General features: G+C 42.7%; 1 protein-coding gene across 2 annotated transcripts in view; it reads right to left on the bottom strand.

The window, feature by feature from the left end:
• Window positions 1–7,008: 7,008 nt before the first annotated feature.
• Window positions 7,009–19,189, bottom strand: part of LOC145342396 (neuronal migration protein doublecortin-like) — a 197,952-nt gene continuing 185,771 nt past the window's right edge. For both annotated transcript variants that reach the window (XM_080187951.1, XM_080187950.1), the window contains 2 exons: window positions 13,009–13,115; window positions 7,009–10,614 (listed from right to left, as the gene is read on the bottom strand). In XM_080187951.1, coding sequence (XP_080044077.1) covers window positions 10,558–10,614; window positions 13,009–13,115 — 164 coding nt within the window. In that variant the 3' untranslated portion in view covers window positions 7,009–10,557. The remainder of the gene's footprint in view (window positions 10,615–13,008; window positions 13,116–19,189) is intronic.

Genomic DNA, 19,189 nt, shown 5'->3' on the forward strand with positions numbered 1-19,189 from the left:
AGGAACACATGAATAATGTATGAGAAGTGCTGAGAGAAACATGTTTTAGTGAGAAGGAAATCAGCATTAGTAGAGAAATGGTTTTGTGGAAATTGATGTGATTTAAAATGCCTAAATCTCCAGCTCCTGATAATCTTCATCCCAGAGTACATGAGGAAGTGGCCCTGGAAATAGTAGATCCATTGGTGGTTATTTTTCAAAATTCTTTGGACTCTGGAATGGTTCCTACAGATTGGAGGGTAGTGAATGTAAGCCCGCTATTTAAAAAGGGAGATCGAAAGGAAACAGAATTATAGACCAGTGAGTCTAACGTCAGTACTGGGGAAGTTGCTAGAGTCTTTTATCAAGGATTTCATAACTCAGCATCTGGAAGGCAGTGGGATAATCAGACAAAGTCAGCATGGATTTACAAAAGGGAAATCATGCTCGACAAATCTATTGGAATTCTTTGAGCATGTAACTAGTAGGGTTAACCAGGGAGAACCAGTGGGTGTTATTTAGACTTTCAGAAGGCTTTCAATGAGGTCTCACATACGAGACCACTATGTAAGGTTAAAGCACATGGGATTGGAGGTAATGTTTTGAGGTGGATAGAAAGCTGGTTAGCACATAGGAAGCGAAGAGTTGGCATAAGAGGGTCTTTTTATAATTGGCAGTTAATGTCTAGTGAAGTTCCTCTGTACTAAGGTCCCAACTGTTCACATTTTATATTAATGATTTATAAGAGGGAACTGAATGTATTAGCTCCAAATTTGCAGATGATACAAAGTTGGATGGGAGGGTGAGCTATGAGGAGGATGCAGAGAGGCTTCAGCGTGAGTGGGATAGGCTGAGTATGTGGGTATCTGCATGGCAGATGCAGAATAATGTGGATAAATGTGAGATTATCCACTTTGGTAACAATACTAGGAAGACAGATTATTTCCTTGAATGGGAGTAAATCAAGAGAGGTGGACACTCAATGAGACTTTGGAGTCCTTGTGCATCAGTCACTGAAAGTAAGCAGGCAGGTTCAGTGGGCAGTAAAGAAGGCAAATGTAATTTTGGCCTTCACAGCGAGAGGATTTGAGTGTAGGGATGTTTTGCTGCAATTGTACAGGGCATTGGAGAGGCCACATCTGGTGTATTGTGCGCTGTTTTGGTGTCCTTTTCTGAGGAATGATGTCCTTGCTATAGAGGGAGTCCAGCGAAGGTTTAGCAGGCTGATTCCTGGCTTGGTAGGTGTCTCATATGAAGAGAGACTCAGTCAGTTAGGATTATATTCACTGGAGTTTAGAAGAGTGAAAGCGGATCTCAGAAAGTTATAAAATTCTACTCTAGACAGGGTAGATTTGGAAAGAATGTTGCCATAGGTGGGGAGGGGTGGTGGGCAGGGGGTGGGGGTTGTCCAGAACTGGACATAGTTTGAGGATAAGTAAACCTTTTAGAACTGAGATGAGGAAAAATTTCTACACCCAGCAAGAGTTAATGTCTGGAATTCACTTCCACAGGATGTAGTTGAGGCCCAGACATGTAATTTCAAGAAGAAATTAGATACAGCTCTTGGGGCTAAAAGGGATCAAGCGTTGTGGAGGGAAGAGGGGGATTAGGATATTGAATTTGATGATCAGCTACGGTCAAAATGATTGGTGGAGCAGACTCAAAGGGCTGAATGGCCTATTCAGAATTATTGTGATAGCTCATATATCATAATTGATGGCAATATTCTTTTCTTTCTTCAGCTGAAGCGCTAAAATGTTTGTTTTATCAGTTGTAGAGCCACGTTTTTGTTGAAACTAACTAACTGAATGATGAGCTGCGCTAGGTTGGGGCTTCACACACACACACACACACTCACTGAGCAGGAAAAAGCTTTGTTTGTGAAAGCTACTGTCATGATAGCATGCTGTAATTTATGATACATGCTGAAATTTCTGTACAAGGAGACCTCATTGTCATCCCGTTTGTATTCTTCACCATCTGTGCTGGAGTTCCATCTTTGCATTTTCAATCCTGTCACATTTTAATTGTCAGTAATCTCATTCATTTATTCCAAATGTTGCCTAGGCTGTTTACAGATCATTACTATCTCCTTCAGGTTTAGGCAGAGCATTCAAATATCATCCAGTTTTCACTAATAGCATCTTCACCAACTCGATGAAGTTTTTATGTTTATTTTGTTTATTAGTGTTGCAAGTAGGTTTACATTAACGCTGCAATGAAGTTACTGAGCTAAATATCATTAATGGCATCATGATGCTGGGGTGGGGGGAGGGAGGGGGTGGTGTCATGCGGTATGGTGGCACAGTGGTTAGCGCTGCTGCCTCACAGCGCCTGAGATTCAGGTTCAATTCCCAGCTTGGGTCACTGTCTGCGTGGAGTCTGCATGTTCTCCCCATGTCTGCGTGGGTTTCCTCTGACTGCTTCAGTTTCCGCCCACATGCTGTTTGGGTGCATTGGCCATGCTAAATTCTCCCTCAGAGTGCCTGAACAGTGCCAGAATGTGGCAACTGGGGGAATTTGACAGTAACTTCATTGCAGTGATAATGTAAGCCTGCTTGTGACACTAACTAAATAAACTTAAAGACCTTCCAGTCAGTTCTAACTTCCCTCATTCATATCTAGGGATGTTTGAAATTTCGATAAAACCTGGGCACAGGTCCCTCCCATTTAAAGCATGCCACACAAATAAAGGGGGAAAAGAATGATTGTGTCATGCTCGAATATTATACTATAGATGTACTACATTAGAGAGTAAATAAGACACACGCACAGCAATAAGATTTCCATCAAATGTATTTTTTTTAAATTACACACATCTTGCAAATGTACATTGAAATGAATACAAATTCAAACTACAAGTGTTAGAAAGGAAGTTACAAAGCAAACTGATAGTTTCTCTTTCACAGTAATCTGACAGAAATGGAACGATCTGGCCTGGCGTACAAGGACCCATAATCTCCAACGGTAAGATATCGATGCATTTTGTAGTGAAAAAAACTGAACAACCTTCTGGATGTGACTGCCAACAGCCGCAGCTTTCCATCAAGAAACTATACTGAAGTTAAAAAGAACAAATTCTCTCACACTAGCTCACAACATCAACTTTTTAAGTTCTATTTTTGCGGGATGCGTAGAAGTAAATTCGAGGGACAGAGGCCAGTGAGGGGAAAGTCAGATGTGCCACAAGAGAGAAACTGAAATCACTGCGCCGTAACCTCAAAGCCAAATGGAAATGGATCCTGCAATCCTCACCTAAACCTAACAAGCAAACACTTCTATCATTAAAACTTGACTGGTGTGCACTTTTGCAAAACTACATTACAGAGTTCCCACTACACCTACTCACTAGAAGTTTAAAAAGTCAATAATAATAAACATTTTATGTACATTTAGAATTTCACAAAAAAAGGCAGCAAAAATAGCAAACCCACTTTTCACCACAGACAGTAAAAATGGCTGAAAACATGCACATGGTTACAGCATGATAGCATGGATGTAATAGAAAATACAAGCAAGCAAACTATCCAGAAATTAATGTTTTAAAAAGAAACATCTCTTTCTCTTAGCTCCATTATATATTCAACTTGATGGCAGGCATTTTTTTTCCCACAAAAGCAAATTTTGGCACCTTTAAGGTTTTTGGAAATCCTACGGATTGCATTGACGTTCTGGTTAATTTTCTGATGGTAGATGTGTGGAGAAATGTATTACCGAGTTACCTGCCACTGCTCACTACCCATTGAGTGGAGTCCAGCCGGTCATTAACCACCAAAAGGTACTTCACAGTCCTTAGAGCAGGGGTAATTTTATTGACAATGGGTGGAACTTTTAAACGATTGCATATCGAATACCGTGTACCTGGTAATAATTAAACAGTACAGTAGGTACCTGGGAACACCTTAGAATGATTCCATAGAGTTCAAATAACTGCAAAGATAATGGCTGATAGTTGGGAGCGATTACATAGAAACCAGACACGTATTGGGTCTCAAAGAGTTCAGAAAAACAACAGAAACTGTGGCTGTTCAAATATCATACTGTAGTTTTAACCTTTGTTTCTGATCCCTTTTTGTGCCATCAGTTCACTCCCTGCCATTCCTGAACAAGATCAACTGTTTCTGACGTTATGGCATATTTATTGGATAATTATCTACAGTTGAGTGCCAGAAGATTCCTGTTCGGAGCCCAAGATTTTCAGGCATGCTTGTAAATCCAACTATTTCCATTTATGGGATAACTGAGTGTTATTGAAGTATGAGGCAGTGAGACCCCTAATTAGTAGATAGACGGGCAAGTAATCTGCTGCCAAGTTTCTAACGTTGCCACTTTCGGACCTGCTCACCATCACCCAGATTGAGGAAACGTTCAGGATTTTCCTGGCTTCACCTCACCAGCTTCATCCGGGTTAAGATTAGAAAGCCTTATAAATGAGCGTACTCCTGACTGTGTAAGTGGTTCATTCTGAATAAAATCTCACTCTTAGTAGGGACAATTCCAAAAAGATAATCTTGCTCCAATGATCAAATTTTTTAAAAAAAATTATAGAATAATAGAATCCTTACAGGGTGGAAAGAGACCATTCAGCCTAACAAGCTTGCCCCAATAACAACCCCAATTAGGCCATATACCCGTAACCCTACTAATCTCCCTGGCCCTAAGGAACAATTTAGCATCGCCAGTCCACCTAACCCTCACATCTTTGGACTGTGGGAGGAAACTAGAGCACCAGAGGAATTCCACACAGACACAGGGAGAGTGTGCAAACCCCACACAGGCCGTTACCCAAGGCCGGAATTGAACCTGGGTCCCTGGCGCTGTGAGGCAGCAGTGCTAACCACTGTGTCACTCCTATTCTCAGGGGGAAACAACATGCTCACATTGATAGTGTTCCAGTGATGAAGGGCCAGTTTTTTTTAGTGGTTCCATCTTGTTAAAAACCACTATGTAACATGTCTCTCAAAGGGACTTGCTGAGTTACTGTGTGTACACATATATGACAGAGTTATTTTGTATGTCTGCTATCCAAGGTGAAGTTAATGCTGAGAAACGGATTTTCACCTCAGGCACGCAGTGTCAGAATCAGCCAGGACAAATTCAGTGCTGTCAGATGCCGAGTAAAGCTCAATCCCATTGCCCTAACAAGCTGCATCAATGCAAACCCCTGAAGGACACCTATGGCTATACTAATGAGAATTTGGCACCGTGGCCAACCTTGTCGATCTACTGAATAGAATTGACAATTTAGTATCAATTTGGGACAATTTCATCTTACCTAGAACTGGATTCAGAATCATTTTGCGTGAGATAATTTATAGTACGCAGAAAGGAGAGAGGCTTTTGTCGCATCAACTTGGGTTGGATTAGAATTCAGCGGTGTACTCGATACATCCAGAATATTACATTTTGACTCATGGGAATGGAATATAAATACACTTAGAGCAAAGCCAGAGTCGCCATGTAGGCTGACAAGGTAATGATAGAGGACAGTGGTGTTGCTCAGCAATACATTTCTCTAGATTCAAAATTGTAATCCTATAATCAGTCTTAACCAGACTCAATGCTGATCCAATATATGTTTGCAATTGTCAGCACTCCTAACCAATTTCAGTCTTGCCAATTTATTTCCAGCCTCAAGTTCTGCTGATGACTCATATCCAGAACTCACTTTGCTTTCTGCTCCTTTTACATTCACCTCAGCTGTCTCGTACACTAGCAGCCAATTATGGGAATAGTGCCACTTATTCCTGGCCGACTCCTGTTGCACGGCGACGAAAACAGTCCATCTGTTTCCATGGAAATGCTAACAGTCCCAGGTTGCACTGCCCATGACGTGCACGGATAAAAGGAAAATGAATGCAGCGCATAGCAGGCAATGCGTCAGTCCATTATCATGGGCTTTTTTTTTCTTAAATCCTTTGTGATATGGTCTCAATTTGTAACATTTTAAGCGTTAGTGCCAGTTTTCCTATTGGACTGGCCTTTTACCAGATATGCAAATCTGAGGCTGGCTTCAGAATTTCTGTGAGCCTTTGTCACATTTCAAAAGAAACTCACAAATCAACTGCCACCATTGTTAAAATATTCAATGAAAAATAAAAGATACCAATGTAATACACTCACGGTCTTAGGTAATGGTATTTTTAGAGGGTTCGGTGTTAAATAAATACTGCTGATTAGCATTACTATCAATCTAGTCATTTACCAATGGTGCAGTTCACAGAAGCTGTACACTGCCTCGTGGAGTTATTGAATTCCTTGCTCCAACCAGACAGAGGCATCACCTCATGAAGTGGTTTCACTCATCATTCCCCCCTCCCCGGGGGGGGCAGAGGACACCGCCTCCAGACGAGCTCTCACTTTTCTCCCTCTGAAGGACAAGGACCACCAGTGGCAGCCACTTGTTGCTAGTGAAGCTTTCAGCAATGACCTGCCAATACTGGCCAGCACTGTGCCGTTCAGACTGCTGGCCTGTATCTTCAGGGGAAAGCCCCAGCGCAGCAGGGGCTTGTGAAGAACTGCTCACGCTCAACTTCTCACACGCTCACTTATTTCCAAGGCGCTCTCGGTTCACCCCGCAGCGTGCACAGGGATCAACCCAGAGGACCCTGTGGTCCCACTTCCAGCAGAAGCAGCTCCACAAAATAATATCATTAAAATACACTCGTTAATGTTAGATTTAGCTCTACACAAGCACTCAGGCAGAGTTTGGTCAATTAAAGACACATAGCCTTTTTATTAGCAACACATACCTTGAGTGCTGAAAGTAATTCAATTCAAAGTGGGCCATCTGCACCAAGAACCATTGTTATGCCTTACAGGTTGCCAGTGCACGAGAGACCATTGTTTGAATAACTTTAATCAAATCTTAATCTTGCACTATGTTTACTTTTTATGGAGTGGCGTTTAGCTTGTCGGACTGAGAGTTAATCTGATGTGACTTCAGCTCATCTCGACTAAACTTCTTTTTATTGTAACCCTACCAACTCTTTCTCCCCCTTCCCCCTGCCCCCACCCCACCACTTCCTCACAACTTTATTTTACAGGCATTCTTTGTCGTTATGCTTCCTCCCTGCTAGGAGAATAGCATGATCTGAATTCCAGGTTTCTCCGTAATTGATACAGGTGCTATTCTGTACAGGTGTTGGAGGGTTCGGGAATAGCCTCCTTATTGACTTTTCTTCCCTTTATTAATGGAACAGGTTGCCACATTTCGATCTGCAGAGTTACCCAACACAGAGTTCATATGATCACATGCGTAAGATGGCTATCGAGGGATATGGGCCAAGCGCTGGCAATTGGGACTAGTTTAGTTGCTAAAAGAAAAGGCAGCATGGACAAGTTGGGCTGAAGGGCCCGTTTCCATGCTGTAAACCTCTATGACTCTATGATACCAAAGGATTAGAAAGACTGGTCCAAGGAGTTGAAACTGAGAACTTAATACCTCATTTGGAACAATGCAGATTAATTTGCACCATCTACTCTGTGACTGCATCTGTATCGATTTTTAAAAAAAATTAACCCTTTGAGGATTGCAGAAAAGCTATCACCATGTTCACAAAATTAAAGCGTGTGTACTTGCCATCTTCAATGTATTGGAAAGAAGATCCACAGATAATGGAACTCTGATTCTGGGAGATGTTGAAAGGAGCAATTTGTACCAGGAGTGCCAGTCCGTTACTGAGCAAGAAAATACACATGTTGATTGGCCTTGCTGGGAAACTGAAAACTATAAGGAGATTTAAATCAGGTATTTTCCTTTAAATAGGGTGACATTTTTAAAACTCCTTTCTGTTTGGTTCTCTGGGTTCCACTATTACATTGCTGCAGGGTATGATAACGGGTGGTTCACCTGTCTCCCAAAGCAATGCAAATTTAACACCAATAGGCCGACTGGTTTCTGTAAGCAGCAGGGGTCCGTCTAACTGGTTAGCTTTGTCCTCCTGGCTGCAAGACCATGTGACCACCAATCCAGTCCAAAAACCCGCAAGGAAAATCCTGTCCAATGTGTTGGCCTCGCATATTGTAGCACTGAGGCTCATCGAGCAGAACAGCAAAGGTCTGATCTTCAGACTCCCACTGAATTTCTCCCTTTGGCTTCCCTGCTGGGGAAAGGTTAGTTTCCTTATACCTATTCCCAATCCTCAGAAAAGCAAAAGCAGAGAAAGTTTAGATGGGGCTTTGACAACTCCAGCTAACTGAAGAAAGCCATTGCTAAAATTCTGAAATCTTTGAGTCCAATTATCACTCTGCAGGACACTTGCAATTCAGAAAGAATCATGCTTGACAGGGTGGAATGACTGCTTAGGGACTGAAAACCCTCAAAATCCTTTGTCCTTGTGGGGTTAACTCTAACTGCAACACAAGTCTTAAAGAATATAATTTTTTAATTATGTAGCAATATAGACATTTTCCGTACCGTGTGAATGAGGAATTACTGTCTCAAAGCTTTTTTATTAGTGTCATGAGTAGACTTACATTAACACTGCAATGAACTTACTGTGAAAATCCCCTAGTCACCACACTCCGGCGCCTGTTCGGGTAACTGAGGGAGAATTTAGCATGGCCAATGTACCTAACCAGTGCATCTTTCAGACTGGTGGAGGGAACTGGAGCACCCGGAAGAAATCCCCATGCAGACACAGGCAGACTCCGCATGGCCAGTGACCTGAGCCAGGAATCAAACCCAGGGCCCTGGTGCTGAGGCAGCAGTGCTAACCACTGTGTCTTCTTGCCACCCTGCTGCCCTTGGCGACTGCCTTCATACGGTTCTCAAAATATCATTTAATACGAATGGAAACTTGCTGAATTACTACACAGGGTTTGGTGATTTAAACTGGCATTAAAACAGGACAAAGGATGTTGACTGATTAAGGAATGGCCCAACTATTAACCAAGTTCCAAGTGATTAAGATACAAGGAGAGGGCAGAATTCACAATTATGAACCCAACTGCATTATGCTAGTCCTTACTATCCCACCACCCATCACCCATTATTCAAATTGACAATATTTTTTGTAATACAACAACTTCATTTTGCAGGGGTATTAAATGATAGATGCTTTGACATGCCAACTAGCAGTAGTTTTTGTATTGTGGCACATGGATATCTCCGGTAAAAGATTGTCAGGCAAGTACGCTAACCTGCAACACCAGGGCTTCCATCGAGCGATCACGACTGCTTCTGGTCTGAAGGTGGGCCCAGAGCCACAATATTCAAATAACTGCCAAGCACGTGACTGCTTAACTGACACTCCAACCTGTAACGTTAACCAGGGGGTGGAACTCCCAGCACCGGGAGTCCAAGGTAGTACAGATTATGCTGACTGGGAAGGAGCCACAATGCTCGATGGGCTGAATGGCTTCCTTCTGCACTGTATGGGGCTATGATTCTATGAACAATGCTGGCGGAGCCCTAACAGACCAGGGCAACAGTGTGGAAGAAATACTTGTTATGAAGCTTCTAAGCTTGGCTACTGCAACCAAAGAAGTGACAGAGTTTTGTGAGTTGAATTCCAGATCAGAATAACATCAGGCTGCAAGCTAAATGCCACTCCAAATCAAACTAGGCTGCAATTATTCCCTTATAAATCAAGAAAGAGCAAACGACGGGTCTCATGCATGGCAAAGTTTATTCCATGCTAATCCTAGTCCAGTGGCAAATCAATGTTCCCTTTTCCCCATCAAATCTGTCTTCACCACCAAGTTTTACAAGTAATCTATTAATGCTACTCAGTACTTATAAACTGGTTTGGATAATTGCACAGTGAACACATTCACAAATAAAAAAGCGCAAGAACACCTTGTTCTCCTTAGTAAATTTGCTGTCTCACTCTAATCCTAAATAGTTCTATCCATTCAAAATGTCATATAAAGCAAGAATCAGAATCATTTTGTTACTAAAAAAAGTATTAAACAAATATGATCAAATTTAGTTTTTAGAAAATTAATGCCTTCGTCTTATGAAGATGCTTTTTCCTTTTCTCAAATTATGTTCCCATTCTCAAATCAATGTCATTTTCATTTTCAACTAAACGGTTTGAGTCTTCTTTCATGATTTTTTTTGGAGTTTTTTTTTCCTATCTCTCCTTTTTTAAACAAATCAGATGTTAAACATGTCTGCGCAGCAGAGGGTTTTCTTAAAAAAGAAACAACTGGCAGAGGTTTTCAATAACTAAGAACAGATTTATAAATGAAGCATAGAATAACTGCACATCAAATATCAAAGTGAAACGGAAAAAAAATCACACAGCACCATTAAAAAGAAACAAAACCAGGGACCATAAGTTTCAAAGAACAAATGATGTATACAAGAGACCTGCTTGTGTTATTATGAAATATTCTCACAGTGCTTTAGATGATGTTTAGAAAAGGCAGTGATATTCCAAGATACTAGGTTTCTCATGAGAAGGACAAACTGTTAAAAACAGGGCAATTTCTTTTTTATTTCCTCTTTTGGTGCCACTTTGGCAATTTGTGAACACCAAGATTAAAGAACCTCTGCACACTGGGCAGAATTTCTTTCCCAAGTCTCACTGGTTCAGGTGGAGAATCCCAGCCTTCCGTCACGCGGCCGACTTACATCGAGTCACCGAGTGAGTCCGAGTCATCCAGGGAAAGTGGCAGATACAGGTCCTGCAGTGGGGAAAGAGGGTGAAGGAACAAGACTTTAGATATGGTTTATACAAAAACTATTTGTGCAAACCCCACCAGGGGTGACTTTGAATTTGTGCAATAAAGAGTTCAGTGCTGAATTTGCATCTCCCCTGATTTTTACTTCTGTGATCTTTGCTTTTCTCTCCACAGATGTTGCCTGACTTGCTAAGTACTTCCAAAATACATTTGCCCGCTCTTAATCTGGGTGTATTAAGTTGATTGCACATTGGCCCTATACTAATGGGCCTGTACTCGTTGGAGTTTAGAAGGCTGAGGGGGGATCTTATAGAGACATATAAGATAATGAAGGGAATAGATAGGGTAGAGGTAGAGAGATTCTTCCCGCTTAGAAAGGAAAACAGAACTAGAGGGCACAGTCTCAAAATAAGGGGGAGGGGCACTTTAGAACGGAGTTGAGGAGGAACTTCTCAAAGGGTGGTGAATCACTCAAAGGGTGGTGAATCTCTGGAATTCTCTACCCGTTGAAGTGGTGAAAGCTACCTTGTTGAATATATTTAAGTCACAGGTAGATAGATTTCTGACTGACAAGGGAATTAAGGGTTATGGGGAGAAAGCAGGCAAGTGGAACTGATCCACTTCAGATCAGCCCTGATCTTATTGAGTGGCGGGGCAGGCTCGAAGGGCTAGATGGCCTACTCCTGCTCCTATTTCTTATGTTCTTAATCCATAAATAGCTCAGTTGGATTTAATTCTTCAAATCTATTTGTAAAACGTGCAAGCAATTAATGACATCAGTTTGGCTCCTAATGGTATATGTATAAATCTCACTGTTATATTTCCTTTGTTCCTAGTCCCTACTCATTTTCTTTCCCGCTCTGTGACTTTTACACATAGATTTCATGTTTCCAGCATTGAAACATTTCAAAATATGCAGCGTTTCTCTTCAAAGGAAGTATTCAGTCTCCAGTATTCCATAAATAGTAAGAAAGCTATACTCACAGTAGGAGCAGTGTACAGAGGTGTATACTTGAAATTATAATATATATGTGCCCTGCTGAGTTAATGACTATATTTCTGCTGATGTCAATCGAACACCCTCCAGCTGTTAGATTTCTACTGAAGAAAATACTGCTTCCCCACAGTTGAAATATCCTCAAAATCAAATTTCCCAATCTCATCAGTACTGATGTTTATTTAAAATTAATCCATACAACAGAGAAGGCGAAAAAGATTTTTAAGTTTAGTTTGGTAGCATTATTCAAGGGCTGGATTATAAGGTGGGGGTGGGATCTCGCATCCCTGCTGAAGATGCACCATAGAAAGCATTCTTTCTGGTTGTGTCACAGCTTGGTATGGCTCCTACACTGCCCAAGGCCGCAAGAAACCACAAACGGTTGTGTATGTAGCCCAATCCATCATGCAAACCAGCCTCCCATCCATTGATTCTGTCTGCACTTCCCATTGCCTCAGAAAATCCGCCAGCATAATTAAGAATGCCATGCACCCTGGACGTACTTTCTTCCACCTTCTTCCATCGGGAAAAGGATACAGAAGTCTGAGGTCACCAAATCAAGAACAGCTTCTTCCCTGCTGCCATCAGACTTATGAGCAGACTTATCATATATTAAGTTGATCTTTCCCTATACCCTAGCTATGACAGTAACATTATATTCTCCACCCTCTCCTTCTCCCAATGTATTCTATGCATGGTATGCTTTGCCTGTGTCACATACAAGAAGCAATACTTTTCACTGCTTCCCAATACATGAGACAATAATAAATCAAATCAAAATGTCAGAAACAAAGCCCACTGTAGTTGGCCAGCTCACTTTGCTTTAATTTTACAGCCAATGGGTCTTTCATTATCATGAGTTAAGACTTCCTCTGTTATCCAGCTGATCTTCCTGCCTCATAGAAGCACCAGCCATTTGGAGGCTGTCAGTTCTGCAGTACTAGCAGTGCCACTCACAGCAGTGGCCAATGCTGGTACTGCAGGAGGCTCGGTACGACGAGTCGCCATGGATGCAGCGGAACCCAGAGAAGTCCGGGATCACACCAGGCCCAGGCTGACCAAGGCCTGGTGAGAGGTTGGATGGGGTAATGCTGGGCAGAGCAGGAGGGAAAGGAAACTGTGGAAGGGGAACCTAATTGGTACTGGGGTCCTGGACAGAAGGTATCGGCCACCCCACTTCCCATTCACTGACCACCTGTCCGCAGGTACAAACCTGTCAGGTTACACGTTGGCTGAAGGATTCCTCTGCCCACTTAAGGATTTCAATTGAGGCATGGGTGAGAACCCAACACCTTCTCTGCCACTCAGAATCGTAACGGCTGAATCATAGACTCCCTACAGTTCAGACCATTAAATCATTCATTCTAGCAGAGTAAAAGAGGGCTGTAATAATGACTTACCTTGTGCTTGCGAAGGCAGCCTGGACTGGTTGGTGTAGAGATGGGTGTTGAGACTGGAGACTTGTTGGACCTGGGAGTGGAGAGCTGGCTGCTGGAGGTTCCATTAGCTGAAAGCACATACAAAAGGCAACATGTAGAAGGTGGATAATATGGTCTTTGTATAGGCCACACTAGCTCATTGAATGGGTTTTCTTAACAACAAAACGCAATGCTTTGATTTCCCCATTATTTAAACCTCTGCTGCTTTTGGTAGTTCTGTGGTATCCTCTCGGAATGGAGGCTGGAGTGATCTAGGTGATGCATAGGTGATGCAGGACACATTGGGCTGAACTGTAATCCAAGAGGGGGAAAGTGGGAAATTTCCCAGCTCTAAGTAGGACAGAGGGCCGGCAAATGCGGGATTTTCATTCTGGGGAGCGGGAGCACGCTGCAGTGGGGCCCACCATTTCCGGGAAGAATTTGGAAGCAGACAAAAGGGTTGCTGATTGCTGAGGAGGGCGATTTAAAAGGCATTTGTTCCAGTTAAAATACCTCTATAAAACAAAATAAAAACAGATCTCTACCCCTTGCACCTGACGCTCCCTCAACTCCCACCCTCTCCCAAACCTTCCCATGCTCCACCCAGGCTAACCCAGGCCACCTCGTTCCCTCCAATTCCAGTGGCCCCTCAAACCCTCAGAGCCAACTTATGTCAATCCACCCATCCCCAAGGATCTCATCGCCTCGATGCTAATCTATAACCCTCCATCACCTGACATGGCCCATCCTACTATCCAGAACAACTATGATACTTCCATGTCCGTTCACCTAATATGCACCCTGTATAGAACTGCTGAATCTTGTAGAAAATGGTAGTCTGAAAGGGGTTTTAAAAAAATAATCATTTGTCCATGGCTGTTGACTTTCTTTTAAAAGATATTGCTTTTACTACAGTCCTATAAAAGTGTCAATCATCCAGACCCTTTAAAGTATCAGTGGCTGAAATTAGGAGCATTTAACACTTCTTTACCTTGTGTAAATAAACATTGTGCAGACAGACAGAATAGATCTGAGAGAAAAGGCTGTCAATCAAGAAATGTTGTCCCTGGGACACAGCTGTTTCAACAGACTAATGGATGACTGGGTTCTTAGCCAAAAAATCATAATGAGAATTCGCTGAGACCCCAGATATCCATTACTCTGTTGAAACAGTTGCATCCAGGGAAAAGCTTGCTTGCTTGACAATTCTTTATCTGTAATCGATTGTTTTTTTTAAAGAAAATTATGAAGAAATGACTTTTTTTAAATCTTCACACATGCTTTTGTTGCTCTCGGATTCAGTGGATTTATACAACTTGTATACTGGCTGAATGGACTTAAAAGTGCCATAGGTTGGCATGGAGGGCATGCAGAGCCATGGGAAGTTGCTGGAGGGGGATAGGTTGAAATAGAGGGTAAGTGGGGCTGTGGAGGATGGGACACGCAGAAGAATTAGCATAGAGGATATGGGTGAAGGGGCACATGTTGGCAAAAAGGCATGGGTGAGACCTTTTCAACTTACCTTTCAAAATGTTCCCTTATCTACACTTTTGTTCACGATTCCACTTGGATCTATGAATGACCAAGTCATGGAGAAATTGGCCCGACCCCACAAAAACTGCAGAGGGCTAGGAGATGCAATGGAACCGGCCAGGTTGGGAGTGCAGGATGTGAGCTTGCAACCAGCACCGTCTCACACTCATATCCCGTGTGGGTGAAAATTGGGGAAGTAGGGATTGGAACCAGGAATCCTGAAACTGGGTACCGGTTGTCATTTTTTATAGCTCTTTGGAATCTCTCCGACTCTGTGAAAATCCAGCCCCTATTTACCAGGTGGAATTTGTTTCCTCCCTAATGCTTTCCCATATCCAACATCTCCTTTTCCACAGCTTGTGGAATGTTTAGACCATGATCCTTGTCGGCTGAAGGTGACTGCATTGACGTAGTGGTTATGAGAATACGGAACTGCTTCTCATCGTGTTCTCCAAGTACCAACTTACAACGTAACACAAATATCAAAGTGCAACGTAAAAACCAATTTGTAGCAATAACCAACTGTTTAAGATTTCGGTTTTAAAATATTATCTCATACGTACGAAAGGTTTGCCATGAATATATAACTTGCTCATAACAGAAGTTGAATTACTCTATATACTAGTAGTGGGGCTATCAGTAACTCCTGATAATAGTACATCAGTATAACTGCCTCTCAGGCTGTGTAGGTTGTTTTGTTTCATGACAGATTAATATTGTCTATCCTATCCGGTGACCCCACCTGGAAAGTTTATTTAGGAGAGATTTTGATGAGGACACAGTCAAACCTGAGTGGGATGCCCTTATCCAGCTAAAAAGCCCAACACTCGATTCTCAGGGTAACACCTGAAGACTGAATGAGGTATGAAAGGCTTGCCAATGCCTTTAAAAGTGTGCCCAGTGTGAAATAGAGCTCACAAAGGAGAAGGGAAAACCAAACAATCGAGACATTTGAGAATGTCAGCAGCTTTCCCGCAAACTAATCAAGTTCAGAAATTCTTCATTTCCTCCACTGTGCATTAACAGCAAGAGATTTTGTACAAAACACCAACAAATTACACTTACAATGTCCATTGTAAAATTGTTAGCAGTGCATAATTAAGTTACACTTAATGGAAACCATGTTTGACTTTGCAAAATTATCAAAAACGTCATTGTGCTGTGGAAGGGGAACAATACTGGCGGTGAAATTACTCTCAGAGCACAGAGTTTATATGTGATTGGAAGTGAATTTTTAAATTGGTAACAACTCGAGGATTGGCATCCAAGGAAAGGCAGGCAGTGAGTTCACCCACTTACAACTGGAACTGCCCCAGGACACAGCTGCCATGCAATCCAGCCTTGAAGAGCTCTTGTTACACTTAGAGGAGGAGAACCAAGAGAACACTCATCTCTGGAAGTTACTCATCAACCCACTCAAAACTGAAGTTGAAGTCTCCTCTTTCTGTTGGCCATTAGCAACCTGTGTAAAATGGCTTTGACTATTCCAACTGGACCCCACAGTTTATATCAGAAGACTGTCCATAATTCATCACTATTCTGCGCTACTTTTTTTTATTTGTTCAGGGGACGTAGGCAATGCTAATAAGGCCAACATGGGGGCGTTTAAGAGATCTATGGATAGGTTTATGGACGAAAAGGGATTGGTTTAGATTAGTGGGTCAGTGTTTTTTTTAAAAAAAAACTGGTCGGCGCAACATCGTGGGCCGAAGGGCCTGTTCTGCGCTGTAATGTTCTATGTTCTATGTCTGGTCCATCCCTAATTACAGCCCCCTCTCCGAGAAGATTGCGGTGAACCATCTTCTTGAATTGTAGAAGTCCATGAGGTGCAGGCACAACTAAGGATTTTAACCCAGTGACAGTAAAGGAATGCCAATATTATTCCAAGTCAGGATGGTGTGTGTTTAGGGGCGGAACTTGCAGGTGATGGTGTTCCCATGCATTTGCTGTCCTTGTCCTTCTAGATGGTACAGGTTGCGAGTTTGCAAGGTGCTATCAAAGAAGCTGTGATGAATTGTTACAGTGCATCTTGTACATATTACAGACTGCTTCCACAATGCATTGGTGGTGGAGGGAACAATTGTTTTACTTGGTGGATGGGGTGCCAATTAAGCAGGTTGGATGGTGCTGAACCCCTTATGTCATCCAGGCAAGTGGAGAGTCTTCCATCACCTCCTAACCTGTCTTTGGAGATGGTGGACAGGCTTTGGGGATTCAGGAGGTACAGTTACTCTCTCAGAATTCCCAGTCTCTACAGAGCTTTGAGCTGATCCATTGGTTTTGAGGTTGCTTAGCTCTGGCTATTGCATGCTTCTTCTGCTCTTTGGCATGGCAAGTAGTCCTCTGCTGTAATTCCATCATGTCAATACCTCATTATTATGCATGCCTGGTACATCCCTGACAGCCCCCCCGCACTCTTCATTGAAGTCGAGAAATTCTGCGGCTTGATGGTTGTGGTAGGTTGGCAGATGAAGGAATATGTTAGATCATGAGGTGACAGATTCTGATTGATTACAGTTCTGCCACTGCTGATGGACCTCAGGGCCCCATGGATGCCCAGTTTTGAGCTGCTAGATCTATTCCGAATCTATCCCATTTAGCACGGTGGTGGTGTCACACAACACGAAGAGTGTGCTCAGTGTGCACATGAGACTTCATCTCCACCGAGGCTTTGGGGTGATCACTCCTATCAATACTTTTCTGGACAAATGGATGGTAGACTGGTAGGGTTTTGCCTCTTTTTGGTTGCCTCACACCTGCCTCAGACCCAGGGTAAGACTTCCCGGTCACGCTCGCCCCAAGACCGGAAAATCCCACCCGAGCTCAACAGACCTTTGCAGAACCCTGCCCTGCCCGCTACAATTCCTGTGGCAGGTCCAATGGGAAAATTCTGCCCCTAGTCTAGCCGCTATGTCCTTTAGGATATGGCCAGCTCCACCTTTAGTGGTACTGCCAAGCCACTCTTGGTGATATATATTGAAGTCCCCACCCAGAATATACCCTCGCCGCCTCAGTATTTCCTCCAAAAAAAGGCAAATATGAGAGAAGTTGTAAGATGGGCTACTGTGGTGAAGTGCCATGTTGTTGCAGTAGGAGAAGTGTTATTCTTAACTCCAGCAGCCATTACATCCTAGAGAACCTCACTCTGAACCTCTGTATCTCACCTGATATGGAAGTATCTGACACCAACAATAAGACATTTGAGCAGAATTAGACCACTTGGCCCATCAAGTCTGCTTCGCCATTCAATCATGGTTGATATTTTTCTCATGCCCGTATTAATCAAGAACTATCTAACTCCACAGCCTTCTGTGGCAAAGAGTTCTACAATAGGTGGAAAGGAATGCAGAACTGTCCAGTTTTCTTACATAACAGCTTCCATTCAAATTACTTGTATTGAAGTCCAGAATGAGAATAAGACATTATATATATATGCAAGTTTTTTTTTTAATAAACTGACCTGGGCACAATAATTGTAAACAAAAAGTTTCCCAATCCTCAAAAGCATGGCATCTATTGGAGAGGTGTGGCAAAAACAGGGACAGACTAAAGGATGCCATTTTCTACCACGGGAGCATACATGACCAAGTTTTGTAAAGCTGTAAACCCAATGCTAAGTACTGAGGATAGACTGAGTGCAAAGCTGAAGGATATGGGATGAAAGTTAGCAAGATACAACCAACACTGAGTGTCAGACAAAATGTTACTTTTCTCTGAACTCTGGATCTGTGGAAAGTTCCCTGGAAAAAAGTGTTGACATTGTATCCATTCCTCCAAATAAGTTGGATATATGTCTGCTTAGGAATGGCATTGAATTCTACGCAAACAAGAATCCGCTAGTTTAAATATACACCCCTGCTACTATTGGCATACCATACAGGTCTCACCATCTACAGGATTCACTGCAGCAACTCACCAAGGTTGCAAGTTTTCCGAAACACAAGAGGCAGAATACTCCGACTGCGCTTGTCTAAAAGCCAGATATTCCCGCCCAACCGGCAACGGCATCTCACATTCTCCACAACCCGCCTGCTAAATGGCGGGCAGGATGGGAACATTCCAGCCAAGATATCCAGCACCGAGAAGGACAAGGGAAGAAGACGTGTGGGAACAGCATCACCTCCAAGTAGCACAACAACCTGACTTGGACATATCCCAGTGTTCCTTCATCTTCACCGGCTCCAAATCCTGGAAGCCCTTCCCTAACTACACCTTGGCAGCACGCTCACCTTACAGGGTACGGCACGCAGAAGACTAACCACCATTTTCTACAGCATGTACATGGGACTTAATGGGATTGAGGGTTATAGGTAGGCCTGGTAGGTAGGGATATGATCGGTGCAACTTGTGGGCCGAAGGGCCTGTTTGTGCTGTAGTGTTCTATAATTGGGTGATGATTGTTGGCCATGCCACTGCAACAATAATGGATAAAAGCCATAATTAAATATCCTACAGTCCACAACTGCTGGGACCGTGTAAATATTTTTTGTGGTAAGCAAATGGCTAGGCCTCAGTTATAAAGGTACATGGGGTTAGATTTTAGCTCCTATTAATTTTGGGAGTCAGTAAGCATTTCCTGACGAGTTCACAATAGAATAGATTCTACTTTGACTATTGAAGAAATTATCTT

This window comes from Carcharhinus amblyrhynchos, chromosome 4 (assembly GCF_965287045.1).
Source record: "Carcharhinus amblyrhynchos chromosome 4, sCarAmb.v2.hapA, whole genome shotgun sequence".
In the NCBI taxonomy this organism is placed as follows: domain Eukaryota; kingdom Metazoa; phylum Chordata; class Chondrichthyes; order Carcharhiniformes; family Carcharhinidae; genus Carcharhinus; species Carcharhinus amblyrhynchos.